Source organism: Macaca mulatta, chromosome 12 (assembly GCF_049350105.2).
Source record: "Macaca mulatta isolate MMU2019108-1 chromosome 12, T2T-MMU8v2.0, whole genome shotgun sequence".
NCBI classification, from domain to species: Eukaryota; Metazoa; Chordata; class Mammalia; order Primates; family Cercopithecidae; genus Macaca; species Macaca mulatta.
In genome coordinates, this window is record NC_133417.1 from 82,627,838 (window position 1) to 82,652,557 (window position 24,720).

General features: G+C 39.2%; 1 protein-coding gene and 1 long non-coding RNA gene across 2 annotated transcripts in view; one reads left to right on the forward strand and one right to left on the reverse strand.

The window, feature by feature from the left end:
- LOC144333422 (uncharacterized) overlaps positions 1 to 12,176 on the forward strand; it is a 50,251-nt gene extending 38,075 nt beyond the window's left edge. Inside the window, exon 5 of the long non-coding RNA XR_013402056.1 lies at positions 11,976 to 12,176. This is a non-coding gene — a long non-coding RNA (uncharacterized LOC144333422). The remainder of the gene's footprint in view (positions 1 to 11,975) is intronic.
- Positions 1 to 24,720, reverse strand: part of PDE11A (phosphodiesterase 11A) — a 462,469-nt gene that overhangs the window by 84,283 nt on the left and 353,466 nt on the right. The window contains exons 11-13 of the mRNA XM_028830876.2: positions 16,910 to 17,056; positions 16,542 to 16,649; positions 308 to 417 (exon numbers count right to left, since the gene is read on the reverse strand). Coding sequence (XP_028686709.2) covers positions 308 to 417; positions 16,542 to 16,649; positions 16,910 to 17,056 — 365 coding nt within the window. The remainder of the gene's footprint in view (positions 1 to 307; positions 418 to 16,541; positions 16,650 to 16,909; positions 17,057 to 24,720) is intronic.

Consider the following 24,720-nt stretch of genomic DNA (forward strand, 5'->3'; position numbering starts at 1 on the left):
CTTATAATGCCTTAAAGGCAAATATTCTGGGTGAAAAAAGTAGGCCCTTTAAAATCCAAGCTTTGTTATCTGACTAAGGTCAACAGAGACCAACCAAATCAACAAGCATGACATGAAGGGCAAATTTGCAATTAAAAGAAGAATAGGGAATTATAAAGATGGATGGGCCCCATGACATGCACGCCTAAGCCTGCGTGGCCTTGGCCTCGGATGCCAGAAATTAATGCTTTACTCTTTAGCATTCGTCACCTTTGGCTCTGAACAGAAAGGCAAATGCATTAAAATAACAGCAGTTTAGAACACTTACTTAGCTTGGAAGGCATTGTTGGTTCCCCTGTGGTCGAGGTCATGACACAGGCATCCCACAATCACAGCTAAAATTTCCACCTCGGTCAGAATCTCTTGAAACCCAGCAGTCTGGGAAGAAGGGGAAAATGGCAACAGTCACTACGGGGGCACGGAGGATGGATAAGGTTAGGTGCTGAGCAACAATCAACTCTGTTTTCATACCCACATCATTTAAGGAGATGATTAACTGCCACCCCCTCAGACAACAGTAAGTTGGGTGGTCAGTTGCACAGCCTAAGGTCCCCACAGTGATAAATTAGCTTGCTGTCACAGCGGCCCACGCTGCCACACCGAGACATAGTTCAGACTATTTTGTTCCCTTTTTAGAGAGAAGGTTGGACTATCCAGAGACAGTGACGGTTTGGCAAAGGCCCAGGGAAAAATGTGTTTTGTTATTATACATTTTAATGATGAGCATAGGGTTTGGAGGTTGGAGGTTGGGGAACAGGAGGAAGCAGTGACTTTCAAACTGAATACTACACCCACCAGATCCCACCCAAATGAGAGCAGGCAGAAGTAAAACACAACCCTTCTTTTTTTAACATTAAAAGGAGAGACTTTAACATACTCAAATTGTTATACAATGACGTCCTAGAGGTTATCTTGTAAATACCTTAATTCATATTAGGTTGGTAGACAGATGAAATTCATACAGATAATAAGGTAGTGTGTGTCATGGACACTAGAATTTGTCAGAGGATTGTCAACCCAGACTGAGGATTGAGTGGGGTATCTATTACTGGGAATTCTTTTTTTCTTATCTTGTGGTAGCTTGCTGGTGAAATGCACAGCTCTGATGTGATTTCTTTTAGAAGCAGGTTGATATAATTATGCAACCAAGAGCAGCAATGCTTCTTGGGTTCCTGCTGGCCCTTTCATTAGTTTAGAAGAGGAAGTAGACCTCTGGGAAAGAAGGTCTATGCATTTTCTTGATCGAAGGCCTTTATATCATCCCCTCTTTTACTTTGTAAGTCTCCCATTTCATTACTTATTAAAGTCTTTATCAGAAAGTGGGAGAAGGGGGAGGGTTAGGGTACAAATTGCTCTACTTTTCATGTGTGTTTTTTTCCCCCAAATCTAGGTATACTGGCCCACACCTGTAAGACACTTCTCTTAGAGCAATGAAAATTTTGTTTTTAAATTAATTATGTTTGTGTTGCAGAAATAACTGAATAGTAGGTTCCTGTGTTGACAATTTTATTTTATTTTTTTAGGAGACGGAGTCTCGCTCTGTCACCCAGGTTGGAGTGCAATGGCACCATCTCGGCTCACTGCAACCTCTACCTCCTGAGTTCAAGTGATTCTCCTGCCTCAGCTTCCCGAGTAGCTGGGATTACAGGCGCACACCACCATGCCCAGCTAATTTTTGCATTTTTAGTAGAGAGGGGGTTTCACCATATTAGTCAGGCTGGTCTCGAACTCCCGACATCAGGTGATTCACCCACCTCGGCCTCCCAAAATGCTGGGATTACAGGTGTGAGCCTCCACGCCTGGCCAACAATTTTATTTTAAAAAATAGACTTGAGTCCACTGCTACATTTAGAAATACATTTAACTTCATTTGTATAGCAAATGGGAATGTTAATAAATTGGGAGTATGAAATAGTCCATGTCAAAGCTTGCCTATGCTGGCCGAGCGCGGTGGCTCAGACCTGTAATCCCAGCACTTTGGGAGGCCGAGGTGGGTAGATCACCTGAGGTCAGGAATTTGAGACCAGCCTGACGAACATGGCAAAACCCCGTCTCTACTGAAAATACAAAAATTAGCCCGGCTTGGTGGCACATGCCTGTAATCCCAGCTACTCGTGAGGCTGAGGCGGGAGAGTTGCTTGAACCGGGAGGCGGAGGTTGCAGTGAGCCTATATGGCGCCACTGCACTTCAGCCTGAGTGACAGAGCAAGATTCTATCTCAAACAAACAAACAAACAAATAAACAAACAGGAAAATTTGTATACATCCTTGATTTTATTTTATTTTATTTATTTATTTTTTTGAGACGGAGTCTCCCTGTGTCTCCCAGGCTGGAGTGCAGTGGCGTGATCTCGGCTCACTGCAAGCTCCGCCTCCCGGGTTCACGCCATTCTCCTGCCTCAGCCTCCCAAGTAGCTGGGACTACAGGCGCCCGCCACCTCGCCCGGCTAGTTTTTTTTTGTATTTTTAGTAGAGACAGGGTTTCACCATGTTAGCCAGGATAGTCTCGATCTCCTGACCTCGTGATCCACCCGCCTCGGCCTCCCAAAGTGCTGGGATTACAGGCTTGAGCCACCGCGCCTGGCCTGATTTTATTTATTTATTTATTTATTTATTTATTTATTTATTTATTTATTTTTGAGACAGAGTCTCGCTCTGTCGCCCAGGCTGGAATGCAGTGGCCGGATCTCAGCTCACTGCAAGCTCCGCCTCCCGGGTTTAGCCATTCTCCTGCCTCAGCCTCCCGAGTAGCTGGGACTACAGGCGCCCGCCACCTCGCCCGGCTAGTTTTTTGTATTTTTTAGTAGAGACGGGGTTTCACCGTGTTAGCCAGGATGGTCTCGATCTCCTGACCTCGTGATCCGCCCGTCTCGGCCTCCCAAAGTGCTGGGATTACAGGCTTGAGCCACCGCGCCCGGCCCACATCCTTGATTTTAAAATCTGCCGTTGGCTGTTAGTTTTTCTAAGCTAGTTTTATTTTACTTAAATTATTACCTGCAGTAATTTAAAAAATCCAAATTATACTGAGACTTAGAATTAAAAATCAGTAGTCCCTCATTATTCTCCCTTTCTTGATTCCCGAAGGCAACTGCTTTCTATTTTCTTTTTTACTTAAATTGGTAGTTTTCCCACCATATTTCTATATAGCATGCACATATTATTAATACTTGGTTATTCACCAAGTATTCATATTGTCCTTTCTATGTACCATACATTGTTCTAAGAGCTTTACAGCCGTTTAACTTATGGAGTTCTCATAACAGTCCTGTTAGGTAGAAACTATTACTGACCCCAGTTATAGATGAGAAAACTGAGTCACAGAGAGGCTAAGTCATATGCCCAGGGTCTCCCAGCTAGTGCATAGCAGAAGAGGGCAAGCTCCCAGCATCCTTTCACCAGAATCTGCCCTTGAACACTGGTGACGTCTAGCAGCAGGTGAGTTTATGGTCACCCTCCCCTCATGCTCCCAATATGATCCACAGAGCTTTCCTATATTACTATCCTATAAATATCATTCACTGCTGAGTCAACCAGTATACAATGATTGTTTCCTTAATCATGTACATTTTCTTGTTTCCTGGAGTTAGGATTTCTGTGAAACATCTAAGTCTTCTCACACCCTACACAACTCTGCAAAATGCTTCTCAAAGCAATTTTGAAGTGGGTCAAAACAGTCACAGCTTGTTTCTAGATCCTTCCTGTCCTGGGAACTCCTTCCTGCAGCCCGACCCTAGGGTCTGGTCTGGATTCTCTCCTCTGTTGCCAGCTGCCCTTGGAGCTTCCTCCACCATCATTCAGGGGGTTCCTCTTTCCTCTCTGGTGTCTGGTCCCCCACCTCCTGCAGCCCATGCCTTTCTTTTTCCTCATTTACTCCCTAATTTTGCAGAAGCACGTCTACAGGGGCTTCATGAGAAAAGGCCTTACTTTTTTTAAACACTGGGGGAGTTGGTTGTTTTTGAGGCTTTGCATGACTGAAAAAAAAAAATCTTTGTTCTATTCTCATACTCAGCGTGCCTCACAATTCTAGGCTGAAACATTTTCACTCAGAATTTTGAAGGCCTGCTCTATTGTGTTCTAGCTTCCAAAGTTGCTTTTGAGAAGAACGTACCATTCTCAATCCTAATACTTTGAATGTTACTTGATTTTCTTTCTTTTAGAATTTCCTCTCTATTTCTGGTGTTCAGCAATTTCACAGAGATATGCTTTGGGTTGGGACTTTTTTCCCCGTTCAATTTGTGTGTTAAGCCTAATCTGGAGAATCCATTTCTTCAGTACAATAAAGAAATTTACTCATCTTTTTTTCTTTTCTTTTCTTTTTTAAAATAATTTCCTCTTCAGCAGTTTTTTTTTTCTGCCCTATTTGAATGAAACTCCAATTAGTTGGATACTGGACTTCTAGTACTGATTTTCTTATTTTCTTATCTCTTCCATGTCCTATATAGGCCTTTCTTCTTACTTTCCAGGCATAGTAATAAGTTTAGTTTATAAGCATTTTCTTGTTTGCTGCTCCTTGTCTTATAATAGCATGCTATTCTTCTCCCATGGATGCATGATCTTTTCTTGTCTTTCTGAAGATATTGATTATAATTCTTCTGAAAATTTCTTCTGTTCCCCGTATTGCCTTTTTTCTCTGAACTCCTTCTTTTCTCTGTGTTTGGTAGTTTCTCTCAAGTGTCTGGTAACCTTTGGTGGTCTATTCATTCTTAACAGTAAAGCATCACAAAGCTCACTGTGCACCAGTGTATGTGGGTGGTGCCTGCAGATTGCTGTGTCTTACCATGGGGTGACTGTGTGGGCCAGCTGGCTTTTTGCTGGAGATGCCCAAATGTCAACATCTAAACTCATTTTCTCTGGACTTTCCAATCTGTTACCTGGGAATGGTGTAAACACATGTGTTGGCATCCTGAGAAAAGAGAACTGTAGCTGTCCACCTGTGAGGATGTAGGCTTTCACTTAATCCTCTTATTTTGAGTGTGCACCTCATCCTAACTTTGCTTTTGGTTGTGTACCCAACTCTGGGATTCAGTTTCTCTGGCAAATACTCTGGTTATGGCAGAGTCGGGGGAAGAGTAGCCCTCCAACTACACAGAGAGGGGATAGAGACTTGGGTACTCACTGTTTTCATCACTCCCTCATTCCACATCACCTCATTTTCATGGTATCTGAGGCCTCAGGTTCCTGAGTCTCATTAGGTTCTGGGGGTAGCATTATTTCTTATGGCTACCCCTTCCTCCACACCCTCACCTCTGAAGGTACTTGGGTTTCTCTTCTCTGCTAAGTTATGAAGTATCCTCCCTTCATTTTCTGCCTTCATGTGTTGTGAGTCCATGCAAGGTGGGACTTGTGTACATTTCTTTTTCTCCATATTATTTTAGGATGATTTTTGAGAAGGGGAGGGGATTAAATGTCTTTTGTGGTGATCTCCATCATCTTAAAACTCAAATTGTTGAGTTTGGTCTTGCTAATACTAGGTAAAACTTGAAAAGTCTATCAAGTATGAAATAATTACCTATGATATGCTGGAAATAAGTGTTGTGCAATGATATTGTGCTAAAATTTAGAGAGATTTTGCCCATGAAAATGCTATTGACTAGAACTAGCTGATGAATCAGAGCAGTAAGATTAGGGATAATGTTAAAATAAGGTAATTTGACTAGAAATTTAATCAGTAGTTGAAATCAAATGCCATCTAATAGATTTAAGATCAAAATCCCCAGCCATTTTTAAACCATCAGTTATCACCCATTTTATAATAAGATGGAACACATTTTGCTAAAATGTTCTACACAGTCCCCATCCCCTGCTCTGCCCAGAAATCTAGGATCTTGGTCTTAAACTATTGGTATCATGGATACTTTTAAGAACATAACAGAGGCCTAGACTCTCTTCCTAGAAAATTTTCAATAATTTTATAATATTGAAGACTATGGAGCCTATCTCTAGATTCTTGAAGTAGAGAATCTCTGAAGTATAGCACCCACACACAGTCACACAAAACATATTTACCTCTCCCGACTGTGATACCTGAGTTACTGAAGCAGCACCTATCTCTTGACTGTGATTTAAAGCTGCCTGGTAAATGGTTTCTGGGAGTCATCAGGCCTGAAAAATGCCCACCTGCCACTAAGTGTCCTTTTGCCCCTCCCCCGCCCTCATCCATCTTCCTCCCAGGGCTATCCATTCAGGCCTGCATGTACCGATATTGAGTAGAAAAAGTCAACTGCTTGGTGAAGACAATATACTTTCAAAAGAAAACAGAGAGGCAGCAGGAAGTATATTTTAATGCATTCACCCCATTCTCGACTCTGGTTTATTCTTTTATTTTCAAATAAAATTATGTCTTTTCTTTTCCTGACCCAATCATTATGGGTTTTATTGAGCTTTAATGTTAATATATCTTCTCGCCTGTATTCCTTCACAGTTTGTCTCAGAAATATAAGCAGCAAATACAATATATCTAAGTAAAGAGTCAGCCAGGGCATATAAACCTATTTCCCATGGCACCCCCTCCAGCAAAGCCTTAAGCCTGCCCTCTGAGCAGGCCTCCAGTGATATTCCCTCATTGGGCTGAAATGTATACTGGGATAAGCCTACCCCAGCTACTACAGCATATAATAACTAGAACTCCAAAAGACCCAAGCCAGTAAGACTGATTCTCAGGGTCTCCTAGACTACCCAGTAAATTTTATCATTAGCCAACATAAAATTTAAATCAGCCAGGATGTACTCTCATTTTAATGCTGATCCTGGGTGATACACATGAATAGGGGAATATCATAGCCAGAGAAAAATGACTGTTACTTTGTAACTGTTGAATCCAAAAAGGTGTAAAAACACCCATAATGTCAACACTAGATGGTGCTATAGACAATTTACTAATTTAAGAAGTGTTATTAAGTGCCTATGATGTATTGAGCACTGGGTATATTTGAGAAGAGGCCTGGGATAATGTCAACAATAGTTAACTTGTATAGCGCTTAGTATATGCCAGGCATTTTCCTAAATACTTCACATTCATTAGCTCATTTAATCCTTACAAGAACTCTCTGAGGTACGTAACTGGTCTTATCTTCCCATTTTGTAGATGAAGATATTGAGGCACCAGGTTACAAGACTATACAGTAAGAGAGGTGGGATAAAAGCCCAGGTAGCCTGGCTCCTGAGTCTGTGTTCTTACTCACTGTGCTACACAGCCCCTAAGTCGAGGTGTGGGTTCAGTTGCACAGCTTTTAAATCCTATTGTGATGATACAGTGTTAGACAATAGGGCTGTAAAGAATCCCTTGGTGTGTGCTTTATTTCATGAAGGACATTATTCTTGAGTAGGAAGAGGTTGATATTGCAGAGCCATTGGACATTTTTAGTTTAAATATGGCTCTGTCACATCAATATGTGCTTGATAACATACAGTGCTTTACAAATGAGGTGTAGAGAGAAAAGAAAGATACAATAGTTTGTAATATCTCAACTTTATAAAATGTTTAAATATATGTATAGGAAAATACTGTTAAGATGTACATCAAGATATTATCAGTAGTGGAATTACAGTTGGCTTAAAATTTTTCCTTTGTGTCTAAAATTTCCATAAAGAACATTTGTTTATAAGAACATCTATATTTATACACGTGTGTATGTGTATTTGTATATTCTTTTTTGTTTCAAGAATTAACCCACGCTTCATTAAATTGTCCCAGCTTGAAATGAAATAGTGATACTCTGAAAAGTGTCCATTCATTCATTGAACAAATATTTATTATTTACTGATTTCCTGGCACTAGGAACAGAGCAGTGAAGAAGACAGCCGGTCCTTGCTGCACTTAGAATCTGGTTACCTCTTGAGCCAGCAGAACAGTGCCACAGAGCACTCTTTTCTAAAGAGAAGCTGTCATAACGTTGGTTGTGCTTTGTGGAAGAGAGAACTGGTAGAAATATCCAGCTCCTCCTGCTTGGTTTCTGGAGGAGGTACACCATGGACTGCACGCCCTTGCCGTGTGTGCAGTCCTGGCTCAGCAATCGGAGAAAGTGATGCCAGAAATTCTGTTCTCACCTTTCTTTTTGAACCCAACTATCGGAGGTATTGAATGATAAAGGATTTCCTGATGAGTTCATCCTATTGATTCTGAGATCTAGCAGATGGCAAACTAAGAGAGAGGGTATCTAGAAATTCCTAGTGGTTGCAGACACCCTAAAGCTGAAGATGGTAGGCTCCATATGCTCCACCATGAATTCTGATGTCCAGGCACTGCAGCAGAGCCCTCAGTGAATTGGCTAAGGTTGAGGGACAATATGATAGGTTTTGGAGTCTTTCTTCCTCTTCTTCATCTTTCTCACTCTTTTGGACAGAAGAGGAAAAAGTACGGCTCAGACAATTCCAAGGGTATTGAAAGACATGATTTCTCAAGGAAGTGCCTCCTCTAGAAGAATCTGCACACCATATTCCTAATCTGTGTCATCGTGCCTTCGCTGATCTATAGATGGCTTGAATTTTAAGGCCTTATGAGCTTGGGGAGAAAGGCAGTATTTATAGAAGCAGCATTTAATTTCTGGTATTTTTAAATTTCTGGTACATAGAGTGTTGCAGGGTCACTGTCTGGAGTCTTTGGTACATTATTAAAATCAAATTTATTTCAGCCAAAAATTGCTCTTTGAGGGTTTCATTGTAAATGTCACAAACAAGATATTCATATCATTTTAAGAAAAAAAAAAAAAAAAGCCCCAATTTGCAATGCTGATGGCTGGTCCAGCTTTGCTGAGTCATCCTTAACATGAAGAGTCTGCTTGTGAAACTTATGTCTCCTAATGGAGGCTGATGGTTCTATAAGAAGGGTGCCTTCAATCACCCCCCAGTTCAGCACATATACCAGTCATGGGTGGATCACGGTGATCAGAGAATTGTTAAGGCAATGTTAGGGCTCCGTGTGCATGGACAGCAAGCACAGTATGCTTCTTTTTGAGACCCTATTTTATTTGCTTTGTGATGGAATGGCAATCACTCAACATATAGATCCTAGGGGCAGCCTGATGGGTATCAAACTGTTCCATATGCTTCAAGGCAATAATATTGAGCAGAGGACTGTCTCAAGCTTTGGAGTGGAAGCAGATTTCAACGCTTACTAGGAGTGCTTATGAGTATTTATACTACTGGCTGTCGCAGCATACCTTCTTTTTAAAAAAGGGTCTTACCTTTGCCAATCAGAGACAGTGTGTGACGAAAGCATAAGGGGGAGAACAGGTATGCAACCACAAACTTCAATGGAAGGGAAAAAATCCCTACTGAGCAAACTATAGCATCTAGATTTAGTGGTCATACTCCCTTGGCATTTACAGTAATGTTTGTCTACCAATATTTGGGTCTGCTGAGCAGAAAAGGGGGCACCTCAGCCCCATTTTGAGGTCCAGAGACCAGAACCTTTCCAGCTGATAGGGAATCACCATCCAGGACCAACACGGTCACATGTCTCCTTTACCAGAGTACACAATGCAACAAGCCAGTTGCAGGTTGTCTAATTATCCATGGGAACGGGATAGTTTTGATTGAATTTGCTTCTCTTTCTTTTCAAGATGAATGCAGCCAAATATTGCTCTGGCATTAACCAAATATTGATTTAGGCCTAAATGATCCTTTCCTTACCAAGCTCAGAGTTGGAAAGACCTTACAGTCTATATATAATTGACTTTCTTTCTCAACCAGAAGCTTCTGAAGGCACTTACTATCAAATCATAAAACCTTCGTCATGTTTTGGGAATATGTTGACCCTTAGCCTCAACTAAGGTTGCAAGTGCTTGTCCATGTAAGTCTCAGAAAGGCAACACAGTCTGGTACAATTATATATGTTGCGTAGATGTTTGATGCATACATTTAAAAATTGAATTAATTCATATATAACTTTATTATTATATTCTATTACATTTATAACCACTTCTAAGGCTTAATTTTTAACCTATTTAGCATAATTTTCCAATTCTTTATTTTGGAGAGTTAAAAACATACAAAAAATAGAATACTATTAATATAATGAACCCAATGCAGTCATAGACTAACTTCAGCAGGAATCCAGGTTTTGTGACTTGTTTCATCTGTCTCTTCACATGCAGCGTGTGTTTGTTTTGTTTGTTTGCTAGAGTATTTCAAAGCAAACCTCTGGTATCCGTCAACACTCTTTATTTCATTCTCAGGAAGTCCTAATGTGGTCAAATAAAATTTGCTCAATATATTTCTGCTCTCTTATTTTGATAAAATGTACAAAAAGATATTCAAATAGTATAAAGAAATTTTCAACTAAATAATAAGACTTGAGAAAGTTGAGGTTTCTACATCAAAAGATAATAAACACAGCTGTATGTATATAGCACATATAATGCATTTTAAAAAGAACCAAAAGAAAAAGAGTATCAGATTCTTAAGGACTTAGCTTTCAACCCTAACAATACTTGTGCTTTACGATGTTTTTTTGAGGACAAGGACGGCATGTTTTGTCCATGTTTAGAAATATAATTTATATTTTATTTCTGATAAATATAATTTATATTTTATTTCTTACCAGTGAACTGCATATAATATAACATATGGTTTATGACCATAGAAAATGAAGCAGATCACTTGGTGCACATTAATTGTATAGAAAGACAGATCTCTCAAGATGCCACAGAGCCCAGGTTGGTGAACTTCAAGAATTTGAGGCTTCTCCAAAGCTTACCCCAATTTTTATTAGCCATAATTGAGCCAAAACTAAACATGAGACCCATGAAAAATTAAAACTTTTTATAGCTCCCAACTTAACACCCTTAGGTGCCAGGTTTCAGTCTTAAGAAAGTGCCACTTGGAAATCATACACCGTGGAAAATGGAGGCTGTGATAAATGACAGTGGCTCTGCTGCTGGGTCTCCCTGACCTGGAGGATTTGGCTGGCGTCATAAAACACAAAGCGACAGATTAAGCAGTTTACCAATATCATAAAAATCTCAAGAATAAATTTACTTTAATCAAAAATCCTACACTGTAACTAGGCAGACCCAGCCTCGAAACTACATACATTTACGTATAAGCCTGTGTCCGTGAGCAAGAGGTTATACTTTCCCTGTAATGTCGGACATGATTATGTTCATACACTTTTACAATTTACATGTCCTAAGAAAAATACCCAGCTCTGGCTGACGGTGCGGGAGAATTTATTTTCACTAGAAAGGGAATGACCCATAACTCATGAATGGCAGCGCTTAAAGTGAGTTATGGAGGTTACTCTCCTGTGAGAGGAAATGGATTGGATTATCCTTCTGCCCAATTGTATGTTTGGTTATTAGCACACCAGGTTCTTAATTATGTGCAGCTTTGCCTTTTTTCTTTTATAAAATAAATGTGGATAAAGGGAATGTCAGCTGGAAGCATAGAGTGCCTAATTGGGGCTCTGAGATGTAGTCAGAGAGAATAAAAATAGAAACCTTTTTTTAAATGATTAAAAGACAGGAGTCTTAAATGTAATTTAAACATAGTATTCAAATTGATTAGCCCCATAGTTAATTTATTGTGTCTGGTGCTGATATTCTGCAAAAACATTTAAAAATTACTCCTTTTCTAAATTAAAAATTTGCCATCTTGTAGATTACATCTGCCTGAAGATTAAAGAGTTGGTTGTTCTATCATGTAGATTTTATTATATTATTACGATAATGCTGCCATTTATTTTAAAGTAAATATAACAAGTTACTACTTTTATTGATAAGAAAATGCAACATAACAATATTTGATGATTACAAATATGATTACTGTTTATTACTTTATTTTAGTCATTTACAGAACAAAACATCTAGATTTCTCTCTTTGTAACTTCCAGTGTTACAATCTACAAAGGAATTCAATTACTGTTGAGAGTAGGATTCTGATTATTGAGTAAAAATATTTTATTTAAAATTTCAATTGGTTCTGTATTTCTTGGACAGGGAGGGAGGAGTTTCAGCTGTGCGTCTAAGATCTTCCAGAAGGAATTTTCTACCTCTAAAATCAAGGACTTTCCTGGAAACTGCAGTCAGAGGACAGAACATTAGCCTCAAGCTGGTGAATAGGATGGATTTTCTCCCTAAACATCCCTTCTGCTCTCTAGTTTGAATTATCAATAAAATGGTTTGGCTTATCTCTGAAAATAACCTTGTTGACAACACAAATATGGATTTAAACATGCTACCTCCACATTAAGATTTAAGAAGCCCCCAGTAAATGTCAGGGGGTGTCGATGTGTTTGCTGTGATACTTGGTTATTATTAGTGTTTAACTGCAACTCCCCACCAGCGCCACGCTGCCAGCACCACCATAAATTTTAATGTGATCATGTGCTCTTCTCTTTTCATATCCAGTGAATTCTGCAAGATCATAATATTCTATATGAACCCTAGCTGAACCTTAGTGTGATATGAAGAAAGAACAAGATTTCAAGCAATGATAGTTGTTCATCATTTTATAGCTTTTTTTAACTGGACACTGAGCAGCATGGTTCCTTGAATAATATTACCCTAAACTAAATTCACTCATTTAATTAATCTTTATTGATATCCTACAGGATGCAGGGCATGGCCCAAAGTGCTAATGAGTACATTTATGGGATAGTAAAGAATACTGACTCTTAAAGAAATCTTTTTTTTCCCCTTGGAAAATCTGTCAGAGCTCATACATCATTTATAAAACCGAAAAAAATGTCTCTGCAACCTTGGCACCACTACATGCCTTTTATTTTACAGAACACAAACAAAAGCAGAGTCATTTCCTATATCTAGTCTACATCGTGAATTTAAGAAATATGTCCATCATCTTTCATCATGTATTTATAGTTATAATTTATTTATTACATATGCGCATGATGGAATATTTGTTCTATAAACTCCTATTAGTAAAGACAATTTATATGATGATCACTGATCTGCAGGTTTTCTTCCTCATTTTAACCACAAATAGTAACTGTTACTACGTACTGTATTTGTCGGAGGAATTCAAAGTATTTGGGAAATTTTAACTACCTAAATATCTCTTTAAAAGCAAAGAATAACATTGAAGCTTTCAAATTTATAAATGTGAAATTTCAGACCAGAGGCATGGAACAAATTAATAAGTTATTAACAGGGTTCCCAGTGAACAAAATGCTCATCATTTTATATCATTTGCCTGTCCTACAGAGTAGTTCTTTTTTTCTTTTAAATATCTAAAGGAACAAAACCGCTTTGTTACCTAGACACGAACCTGAATACTTTCGCAAAACACAATGCTGAGTCAATAGGTTTATTTTCCACCCATGAAGTGATTTTAGGGTTAAAGGTTAGGAAGCTGGGGCATATATTTATAATTTGCTCGTCCTGTTGTACGTGGTGCCAAAATTTGTTCAGCAGTGACACAGAACTATGCATCTCCCCATTCCCAGAGACAATGGGCTTGGAAAAATACACAATCACAGATTTAAGGTCACACGGAGAACACTATGATTCACGTTAACAGCATGGTATGCAAGGTGGCAGTCATAAAACAGGCCCACCCTGATGGGAGAGGCTTTTTTCCGTCAGACTGGTTTTGTTGCTATCTCTTTTAGGAAAAACATTTATTTTGTGGTGGGGTGTGTACCTCAGTGCTAGAAGAAAAGAAGCACTTTCAAGGAAGGTTGGTAAGGTTTTTTTTTCCCCTCTTTTCTGGAAACCAGCTGGGAAACTTTGCCTTGGAGCGCCATCTAGAGGAAGCCTCAGCACTTAGCTTTATGACATTAACCAGGCTGTATCCAATGGTTGGTATATGGTGAATTTCTTTTCTTTCTTTTTTTCCCCCCTAGATTAATAGAGAATTTTGGTTCTAACACAACCCACTGACAGGAAATATGAGATCCCTGGAATGGAAATTTAATCACTGATAAGATCAAAACATTGAAAGGCTTTCAGAGTCTTCAGGAGTGCCCAAAACATGAGTGTCCATTGGTGGAAAGAAATGGGGCATCATTTTACCATAGGCCAACGTCACATTCCAGAGATGAGAATTGATGAGTGAGTTAAATTTATTTTTAGCTACACTGATTGAGTAGTCTTTGTTACTTCTGTAATTATTTTCTTAATTAAAAATTTCTGATTAACCAGATTGACCAAAGTCAAGTTTGTAGAAGATAACTTATGCTAGAGAAAAACAAATGTTGACACTTTTAACTGACTGTAACCCTTGGTTAAGTTCAACAAAATTTAGTGAGCAGAAAATACTATATTTTCCAGATGTGGCTACTCAACACAATGTGAAAGAGACCAAAATAACGTTGTATTCTTTCTGAAGTCATGTTTCTGTTTTGTGATCTCCTCCACCCCCTTTCCTTAGAGAAATTTAACAATGAAGTCTCCTCTTTCTGTGTTAGCATGAATGCAAAAAAACAAAACCTAAGCCTTCTCCAACAATGCTGCTCTTCAAGATTGCTGATCATACTTGCAAAAACAATTGCACCCTGGAAATAATCTGATGATATGAGCATCGCTATTGTGGTGACATAGTTTAAGAATTCTATTTTCTTCAATTTCTTGGAAAGGATCAAAATTGCCCATATAATGGAAGTACCCACTGCAGAAAACTGGGTATATATTTCCTTTTGCTCCTAAGTGTCCACTGTGACCCTGGTGCTCTTGCCAGTTTCCCCTATTCCAACTATTTTAAGGCTTGTCATAAAAATCTGTCTCTGTCTTTGACATTTCTAACTCAAAAATGTCACAGCCATTTCTTTTCCCTTCACTGAACAGGGTTCCTGCTTACTTATTTTGGCAATTCAGCATAAATCCATAGGTTTTCCAAAATAAAGGGGTAAGAAGTTTTTTATTGACTGTCCTCTGTGGGCCAGACACATGAACTCTGTACACAAAAAAATTATACCTTGTTTACTGAGGTATGCTATGGAAAAACAAAATGAAGATTTTTTTTTTTCCCCAAGCAATGGTTGTCACTTGAGCCATTAAGCCTCATGGTTCAAAGCATCTTCCTTTCTCACTTGACTGGCTCACTCTTCTGATGGTGGATGTAACAGAAGACTGGAACCAGTCCAGTTTTCCCAGGCCAGTCTGCCTGTTTCTTAAGCAGTCGAGGACCCAAAGCACAAGTCCCTAGTACAAAAGACATTCTGGCCCCATCTTCTTATGCCAGATGCACATTTCAGCTCATGTCAATTCAACATACATTTTTTGAAAACCCACCAAGTACATGACAGAGTGCAAGGCGCTGGTGCGACCCTCAGTAAATGGTGGTTGAGCAAATAAGTAGATGTTGTTGAAAGAACAAGAAATGATCTCTTCCCTCAGCACCTTACTCTATAGGAGGATGACAGATTTGTAACTTAAAATACACAGTAGCAAGAAAGATGTGTTGTACTAGATACAGTACAGGGAAAGAAGTAATTATTGATGTTTTGGGAGAAAGGGGAAGACTTTTGTAGAAAAACTGGCATTAGATCAATGCCTTAAAGGATGAGTAAAATTTTAATAGGCAGAAAATGAGGCAGAGATTTTTTTTTTTTTTTTTTGGTGAGGAAGAATCAGAACAGAATAATCTTTGTTCATTTGGACCAAAGGAAAATGCATTTCATTTGGCACTCTGATTTTCTGTTTAAATTTTAGTCTGGCTGCAAAAATATAAGGTATTTGCTTTATGTTGGAAGAATCCAAGACTCACGTTCTCTTTTTTGGTATGGCAATTTGTTTACACACACCCGCAGATATGTACGTACACGTGTGTATATATAACTAGGAGACCAAAGAAACCAACATATTTAAGCCAGAAAACATTTTACTTGATAGCGTAACAATGTAGTAGAAATTGTGCCAAAACAAGCCTTATTTCTTGCCAAAAGAAGTAAATAGAGGATTTGTTTCAATCTTTGCCACAAACATTTGCTTTCAGATTAAATTCCAAGGCTTACCTCTGCCCAGCTGTGCTAGGTATCTCCGTGAAACAGACTGGCCACCATCACTGGGTTAAAACCCGGTGGGACGGAGATTTTAAGGCAAGGAAGCCCTAAACCTGCAGAGCGCGCACTCCTATCCCTCTTTTCCCCTTGGCCTCCCTGGGCATTCTCTCAAATAGGCATCCTCTCAAATAGGCATCCTCTCAGGATTTCCATATTCCTGTGGGTGATGTTCACACCTTCCTACTGGCCAAGAGTCATATCCAGTGATCTCTTTGTTCTGTTACTCATCTACATTTCCTCTACAAAAAGATTACTTTTAAAATCTGAGCATTTCTTTTGTAAAAGAACCAGTTTACCCAGAAAAAATACTGAAGAGAAGCTCAAGTAATCATTCCAAGGCTACACTGGCTTCAAGGGGTCAACGATGTTACAGCTTTCAAGCTCAGAAATTGCTGGCACATATATACTTTCATAACAAGGGCAGGTAAGTTCCAACATAAAATGATCACATGGTAATTTTTCAGAGAAATGGAAACGTAAAGGAGAAGGCCTGCTAGTTCCTGTGAATGAGAAATGATCTTCCACCATCGCTAAGCACACTTACGGTTAACATCGCGAACATCAGCTGACACACGTTGAAGGCATGTCTCCAGTTGTGATACAGAACCATCCGATAGTTTTTCCTCACTGTTAAAAGCCACCTACACAGTGTCTGAAATGGGAGGGAGAGGGTGCGTCAGGCAGTTGCAAGTGATTCCAGTGGACCCTTATCTCAAAGGTGCCTTATGTCTGAGTAACCCTCAATGATCACAGGCCTTCCACAAACATCTCTTCTGGTTCCTACAGTAATCCTATGAGGTGTGCAGGGCAGGGATTATCATCCCCATTTTGTATTTGGGAAACTGGTGGTTCAGAGTGCCTAACACATTGTCCCAGGTGAACTCCTTGGATCACCCAAGACAGACATCTTACCTCATAGTCAATTTTAAATTTCTGTACCATCCCCAGCTCCATGAACATCCGGAGAGCAGCTGTGATCATGGCATCAACATCAAGAGAAAAGTCATCAAAATGAATGTCATTGATGGCAAGTTCTGACACCAGAGGGATGTTGGCTGCCTACAAAAGCAAAAGACATAAGTCAAGCCAAGTTCACCAGCTTTCCTAAACCCCCATCCTGCTCTCCTCCCTTGCTTATCAGAAGTGCCACATAAATCAGGCCTGACCTGCACTTACACCCTGATACAGCTAAACTCTGAGCTGTAAATGTCTTTGTTTCTGAACTGCAAATGCCCCAAGCAAATGAAGGTGGGGGCAGAGGGGCGGGGGGCAGGGGGCGGGAGGGAAACTAATCTGAAGATAAAATACACACACTGGATCTAGTCTGCAGAATTCAGAATACAGCACTGTCAAGTTTATGGAAACCGTGGTCATACAATATATTCTGATGCATATTACAGAGCACTAAATGCAAGAAACATCTGGGCAGCCAGCAGCTGTGAATTTTAATTGATGCTATTCAGGAGAAGGAGATGGGAATACACCACTTTGCCTTGTTTCTTCTATCCTTATATCCTGTAGCTTGCAAGTGTTCTTTGTTACACACGTGTTCTGTATATTCATAATGACTGAAAGGATCAGACAGTACATCTCTGGTGGGAAATATGTTGCCTTAATAAAATAGAGATATCTGGAGGTTTAGCATAAGCATATGTTTCACTGAGGAGATCAATTTCACTGAGGAGATCAATTTTGCTGTCTTGTTTAGCTTCATTCTATATAAACATATAACATAATTATAATACTGGTCATACATATTCAAGGTTTTCAAAACACTCATGTTAGGCAACTGTCAATCAGCTGTCCCACAAACGAGCCTGAAAAGGAGAAAAAGAAAATCTTGGGAAATCATTTGTATGGTGATTTCATTGGCTTTACCATATTCTTTGGATCCACTCTTGGTAAGGGAGTCACTTTTATATTTTCAGGTTATCAGAGACCATTCTGTATTTATATTCCTATCTATTCAGTGAGTTTAAATTACCCTGACAGTAATTTATACCCTGGAGCTACTTACTTTGGCTAAGAGATTCAGTCCAACTCTGGCTGCTCTAAGCATTCCAGAAAACACATCATTAATCCTTCCTTCCCAACTCTATGCTCCTCCATAGGTGGAGCTTAGTTTTCCATGTACTTGTAATTAATTCAACCCCAAAACTCTCTACCAGTTGTCTAAGTCTCCTCTCAAAATGTTCATATGCTTTGGGCATTCCATCAGTTTCACGAATAAATTACTCCTGGAACTTCCTGCATTTCTCAAATCTAGACCAACTATCTTCTATGTCTGATATGTAGTTTTCATCCTAGGATACTCCTTCACCGTAATTATGGGGATGTCTTTCTCTCTCTCTTTTGTTTCTCTAGCCCACATCTTTCTCTTTCTTGGTTTCTCCTCTCATTTTGGTGAGACACATCCTCTAACAGATTCCCAAGAAAAGGTATGAGGTAGATTTGTGAGGCCGTGCAGTCTGAAATGTTTTTGTATTACTGTCACATTTCATTAACAGTTTGTCTAGGTAAGATTTCTAGGTTGGAAATCATTCTATTAGAATGTTAAAGGCATTGCTCTTTGATCTTTTGAGCAGTCAGAAGCTATTCTGGGCTATTATACTTTGAAAATAACTCCCCCTCCTACCCAGTTTGTGTAGAATTTTTTTGCTTCAAGAGTTCTGAAATGTCATGGAAATGTGCCTTTGTGTGAGTTTATTTTCATTTATTATCCTAGGCACTTTGTAAGCCTTTTTCTTTCTTTCTTTCTTTCTTTTTTCCCCCAGTGTATCTATTACAGGTTTTTGCTTTATAGTTACCATGAGGCTTAGCTTTAGCTGTAGTAAATTATTTTAAAGGCTTATCTTTAGCTATAATAAATTATTAAGATGACATCTTAATTCTGATTGCAAAAAAAGAGAGAAAAAACAATACTTAATTCCATCCCCCGCTGCATTTTGATTTTTTGTTGTCACTTTAAACCTTACTTTTTAAAAAAAATTTATTATACTTTAAGTTCTAGGGTACATGTGCACAACATGTAGGTTTATCACATATGCATACATGTGCCATATTGGTTTGCTGCACTCATTAACTCATCATTTACATTAGGTATATCTCCTAATGCTATCCCCCCTTCCCCCACCCCACGACAGACCCCGGTGTGTGATGTTCCCCACCCTGTGACCAACTGTCTCATTGTTCGATTCCCACCTATGAGTGAGAACATGTGGTGTTTGGTTGTAAGCCCATTTCTTAATTGGAAAATTATGTCTTTTAATTCTAGAAAAACATTTTAAAATAAGCTCTTTGAAGATTTCTTCTTCTCTTTTATTTTTCTGGAATTCTCTTAACTTGATCTTTGGACTGGTTTGTCTTTCTTTTCTTTTCTTTTCTCTTCTCTTTTCTCTTCTTTCTTCTTTCTTTCTTTCCTTTCTCTTTTCTTTTAGTTTTAATTTTCTTTTTCTTTCATGCTTTTCATTTCTCATATGTTTTATTTCTTTTCCTTTTTGCTCTGTTTTCTAGGAAATTTCTTCTTACTGTTGAGATTTTAATACCATGGTTTTCATTCTAAGAACTCTTCTTTTGTTGTCTGGATATTCCTTTTTATATATTTTTAATAGCACCCTAATTTTATTTCACAGATACAATATTTTCTCTTACCTGCCTGAGGATGTGAATGACAATTCTATTTGTCATTTTCTTCTCCTCTTATAATTTGCTTCACTCTCTGTATTTTGTTTTAGTCTCTTTTTTTAAATTGTGGTACAAATACTGTACTGTGTACAGTACAGTATTGTTAACTATATGCACATTGTCAAACAACAGATCTCTAGAACTTTTTCATCTTGCATGGCTGTAACTCCATACCTATTAAACAACTCCCCATTTCCTCCTCCTCCCAGCTACTGGCAACCACCATTCTTTCTGTTTCTATGAGTTTGATTACTCTACTTCATACAAGTAGAATCATGCAATATTTGTCTTTTTTGTCATTGGCTTATTTGACTTAGCATAATGTCCTCAAAGTTTATCCATGTTAAAGCATATGACAGGTTTTCTTTTCTTAAAAAACTGAATAATATTCCATTGTATGCATATACCACATCTTTGTTCTATTCATCAATCAATGGTTTCATCTCTTTCTTCATCAGCCAACTTTCAATAAATTATTTTAATACATTAGAGGCTTTAGAAATATTAGAGGTTTTCCTCAGTGGCCTGGTAATCTTTAGTTTTCCACTCCTGTGTAAAAGTGGGGCTCTAAAAGTTTCTATTGGAGCTTCTGGGGGCTTCTCTGTAGGGGGAATGTGTCTGACCTGGGGAAGCCACCAAATGTCAGCGTCTTTGTGTCTTTACTCTTTAGCTACTCAGAATCCCCAGAGAAGAGTCTTCTGGCTGGAGCCTAGTGGGGAAGCAGGTTGGAGGAGGAGTCTCAGCATTGGTCTCCTGTTCATTCAGTCCTCCTGTTTTCACCCTGCACACCCACCCTCATGCTCTGCACTGACAATCCCCTAACCCAAAGACCCACGATTATACTCTCTCCAGACGACAAGCCTCTAGTCTTTATGGAGTGGGGAGTAGAACAAAGGATCTGGGGCTCTAACTGCTTCTTAAGACTCTCTGTTTTCCTGTTTATAAGCCCATCTTCATTTGCACTTCCAAAGGTACTTAATTAGTCAATTCCTGAGCTATTTGTGGGGAGGAGTCTATGGTATAAATCTGCTTGCCTCTCAGCTTTTCCTATTGCTAGGTTAATTTGGCTGTCTTGAGTTTGCTAAATTACTTCCTATTCATCCATCTGTTTTCCAGCGTCCAAAATTTTGTCACTGTTAAGTCCCTTCCCAATTTCTTTGGCTTTGAGAATTTATGCATAAAAAAAAAAACCTTTATTTTTGTTTCAGTAGTGCATGGGGAGACAACAAAAGAAAATGGGTGTAGTTGATCTATCATCTTTATCCAAAAATCAATGAAGTTATCTTTAGTAAATGATACCTAGGATGGTCAGCTTGGAGAACTCAGAAGGAAGCCAGCCTTTAGTCTGTAGGCCCTTTGTTTCTATGTACACAGGCCTGGCTGCAGGCATGTAAATCTCTTTCTCTTATTCTGTGCCCCTGTGGGTTCACGTTTGCCAGTTATTAGGCTGTAACAATCTTAGAGGCAGATGCCATGTTTTTTGTTTTGTTTTTTTTTTTTCTTAGAGAAGCTCCAGAACAATTCTTTACTCCTATCATGTGTTTGAGGGTTTGTAAATAGAGAATACCAAGATCTCAGAAATATCTGTGCTTGCTATAATTTGTTCCAACTCAAAATCAAATGTTAGTGAAAAAACACTTTTCAAGAGATAGAGGTCCCATCCCAAAAGACACAAATCTTTCTGGTCTCAGGAGAGAAGTTTGGTTCTGAATTGGCAAAGGAGGCTGAACCTTGTTACAGTTTGAACCTTGTTTCCAAAGAAGCAGAAATGGTGATACAGGCAGCACTGCTCCACTCCAGGTGGCCCCTGTCTTGTAGATTATTAATAGTGTATTCCCTGATACCATTATAAATCCTCTACCTTTCAAAGGCACTAAATTCACTTAATTATCTTAAAAATTAAAGAATATAGGAATTTTTTTCATTATGAAATGTTAATGGAAAGGAAATAAGAACATTAGGTTGAAAATGTAAAATGACCTCTGGTTCACCAAGACCCATCCTTATTGACCTTGTCTTTTTTTCCCCTAATAGGTTGATTGATCCGTGGTTAAATCATACCGGTCTGTAGATCACGCTGAGCCCTGCCATAAACCCTTGCTGGCACGTGTAGATGAAAGAAAGTTCCAAGCCTTTCAGGAATGACCATTTTCAGCTATTTTGAGAAGTCTGGGTAGTTTTCATCCTCACATTTCTGGGTTCAAGAGCAGGTTCTGGAGAAAACTATGAAGAGTAACAGGCAGTATGTATCTTGAGCAGACAAGCATAGAGCTCTGGTCTGCAAAAGATTTGGGAATAGCCTTCCATTGACAAATTCCTTGTTATAGAGACACAGTGCTCCCTGTTGCTTCCAGTAAACAGAAAATGAGATTGCATCTTCCAAACCTATAATTACTCTAGCCATAAGATATTAACAAAACAAATCAAAGTCAATTTCTTCAAGTGTCAGTCTTCAACTTTTAAATATTTATAAGGTGTCATATCCCTAAATCAAAGAGGAGTGCCACAATCCAAAATAACTACTGAATTAATAGCCAGGAAATAACATTTGGATAAAAGAACCATTTACTTTACTGCAGCAATAAATGAAAACATAGAATTATGAGTCCTGGAGCTAATTTGAATAATGTTCAAGAAGTGAGACTCTAGCTGGCTGAAAGTACCTGATATCCTTTGACCATTCCTCTTCTTTGTTTGGGTCTTAATAGTTAAGTGGTTATCAAAGGGAGTCATAAAACTGCCTCCTCTAAAATTGAAAAGGTAGCTTTACAAAGAGGCCATAAAATCTTAAAATATAATCCTGGATCCCTTGACACATGAATATTACATTTTGTGATGCTCAGAAAATGGGAAGAAACAACAAAGTGGGTGGTAGTCCAGCCTTGGCAATTCAAAGGAAAATTGACTTGTTGCTAATTCCAGCCTACTCACTGTCTTAATCCTCTGGACAAAAGCCCTAGTCAGGGGCTTTACGATTCTGGGATTAATGGAGACAGGAGGTTGAGCTGTGGTGATGTGGAAGGGACAGTAAAGTTCTTTCTTTTGCCAATATAATTATAGCCTTTATTATGTGCCAGATACTGTTTTAGTATTATACTTTGCATATACTCACCCATTTGATGTTCACAAGAACCCTACAAGCTTGGGAATAGTTTTAATTCTATGTTATGATGAGGCAACTGAAATAGATAATGAATAAGTTGGTCAAATTTGCACAGTGTGATTGGCAGAGGCAGATTTGAACCTGGGGAGCTTTGTGCTAGAGATTGGTCCTAACCATCACATTGCCTCTCAAAATGGGCCTATGCCAAGCAAGGGTCCCCCTTTCTGTATTATGCAAACTAACTTGGGTGCACCGTGGCTGACGTTTGGGATTTATATCCAGATGACTAGCTTTTCAATCCATTTTTTATTATGAGCAGCCTGGACCCATGTGAGGGACAATGTTTCTGTCTTTACTTATATAAAACTCACTTGGGAAAGTTTCTAAATTCACAACTGACTTTGGAATGAACCCAAATTGTTACTTTGTGTTGATTACAGCTAACCCAGAATCAACTCAAATACTCCCAAGATGATGCTGAAAAAATAACTTGTCTTCTGGGGGAGCAAACAATGAGGAGGTGACAAAGGAGGAGATATATGGTATTAGCAGAGCAGCAATGTTATGAAAAAGTAAGCGTTTTTGTTTGATCCCAGGAGTTTGAGGCTGCAATACACTATGATCATGCGTGTGAATAGCCACTGCATACACTCCAGCCTGGGCAACATAGTGAAACCCCACCTCTTAAAAAAAGCAGGATTTAAATTCTTCTGGCAATTGTTTTCTCTTGATGTCATTCATTAAATTTGCCTTGTAGTTGCCTAGAACACTCTTCATGACAGATACGGGCTCCCATCCTACCTTTAACACTTACTTGGCTGAGTGGCAGTGGGCAAGAAACTGAAGTAAGCCTCAGATTGAGCATTCTTTGTACAAACAATCACAAAATTGTGTTGCATGGCTGTTGTGAGGAGCGAATGAAATAATGCACACAGAGCCTAGCCCAGTGCTTGAAAATAGGAAATACTAAATAACGGTGCTGGCATACTGGCGCTTGACATTGGTGTGTTGTTGTTATGCTCATTATGATTTTGTAGCAGCCCCATAGAAGGATAGGGTGAGTGGAGAAGATTTTGGTACCTAGACTCTGAAGAGCCAAGCTCTATCCTCTGCCCCAGGAGACCTCCCAGTGTAATCCATTGTAATTCAGTACACATGTATTGCGCACCTAATTGTATGCCAGGCACTGGCATACACTGTGGTTATGTTTGTAAAATCAGCGTGGTCCCTGTGCTCGCAGCCTGTCAGAGGATGCAGAGAAACAAACAGGCAATTACAGAACAGTACGGGTTAAGAGCTGCGATGGGGGATGGGGGAAACACGGGACTCCACAGGAACCCTTGGGAGAGTTTAGTGAAATACATTCGGCTTCACGTTCCTGCCTTAATTCCAAACTGTCATTAAACCTCAGCTTTATAAAGTACATCTAGTAATTTAAACAGTTAAAAAATAGTTACTATGATCAAAAATGTTTAAAGGTCATAGAGCATGACCTAAGAAAAGCTGTGGACTCCATTCCTGAGACGCTCACTGCCTGCTCAAGAAGAAAGAATAAACAATGATTCGTGGTAAAACAAAACAAAACAAAACCAGAGGCATAAAGTTCAGAGGCAACAACAGGAGTGAGCGTATGAGATGCCAAGAAGCACAATGGAGGAGGACCATCTGATGTGGGCATTGGAGGGTGAATACAAGTTCACTAGGAGAATGAGTAAGGAAACATGGCGGAGAACAGCACTGCCGAAAAGAGTTTCAGTCTCCCCTGAAGATGGTGCAATACCAGGAGGCACAGACAGAGGGCCCCATTTTTAACAAAAACAAACAAACAAACAAAAAAACCCAAAACAGTGCTTGGTCACAGAGATCCAAGACTTCCTCTAAGAGGCGTGGACCCCTTGGCTGCCTGAACAACTGTAAAACTTGAGTTCATCCAAGT